Source organism: Acanthisitta chloris, unplaced genomic scaffold (assembly GCF_000695815.1).
Source record: "Acanthisitta chloris isolate BGI_N310 unplaced genomic scaffold, ASM69581v1 scaffold8388, whole genome shotgun sequence".
NCBI lineage: Eukaryota > Metazoa > Chordata > Aves > Passeriformes > Acanthisittidae > Acanthisitta > Acanthisitta chloris.
This window is the reverse complement of record NW_008687521.1, coordinates 3,547-4,353: the sequence shown is the minus strand read 5'-3', so window position 1 is coordinate 4,353 and position 807 is coordinate 3,547. Positions and strand designations below refer to the sequence as shown.

Genomic DNA, 807 nt, shown 5'->3' with positions numbered 1-807 from the left:
TTCCCTTTGGTCAAGTTTAATGATGTTGAATGCAGCAGGGACTGGTTTTTGGTCCCTTACTGAGCTAATCTGCTGCTCTAGTTGAGGGTTACAAATATAATGAGATCTTTAATTATTACAGGCTGCTCTTAATCACAGGAATGACAGCTGACCATGAGGAATTCACAGGCTGAGCAGAAAAAACACCATAGAGAACAAGTACCAACCCAATGTTTTTCTTTTAAACAGTAGAAAGTCCAAATCTCCTCCCAAAGTGCCGATCGTGATCCAGGACGACAGCCTTCCTGCAGGTCCTCCCCCGCAGATCCGCATCCTGAAGAGGCCAACGACCAACGGTGTCCTCAGCAATCCCAACTCTGCCAGCCGACCGGCCTTCCCCGTGAAATCCCTGGCACAGAGGGAGGCGGAGTACGCAGAAGCCAGGAAACGAATATTGGGCAGCGCCAGCCCCGAAGAGGAGCAGGAGAAACCCATTCTAGATAGGTGAGAGCAGCTGCGCACCTACGCTCCTTGTCGGCTCCTTCTGGCCAGGAGAAGAAGGGGGATGAACTCCTTGGAGAGTAAAGTGAGGCAGCAAGGAGGGAGGAGTGCTGTGTTAGCAAAGCCTCAGCCAGCTGGGAGTTAAGCAAAGTGGAAGTGCCTGTTACCAGGCCATAAATCATGGAATCATTAAGGTTGTAAAAGCCCTCCAAGATCATCAAGTCCAGCCATTAAAGCAGCACTGCTGTGTTCACCACTAAACCATGTCCTGAAGTGCCACATCCACATGCCTTTGGAACACCTCCAGGGATAGTGACTCTGCCACTG

At 50.6% G+C, this 807-nt stretch overlaps 1 protein-coding gene across 1 annotated transcript in view; it reads left to right on the top strand.

Annotated features, from left to right (window-relative positions):
- Nucleotides 1-807, top strand: part of SZRD1 (SUZ RNA binding domain containing 1) — a gene marked incomplete at its 5' end in the record, with an annotated part of 2,849 nt that overhangs the window by 753 nt on the left and 1,289 nt on the right. The window contains one exon of the mRNA XM_009080626.1: nt 229-483. Within this exon, the coding sequence (XP_009078874.1) occupies nt 229-483 (255 nt within the window). The remainder of the gene's footprint in view (nt 1-228; nt 484-807) is intronic.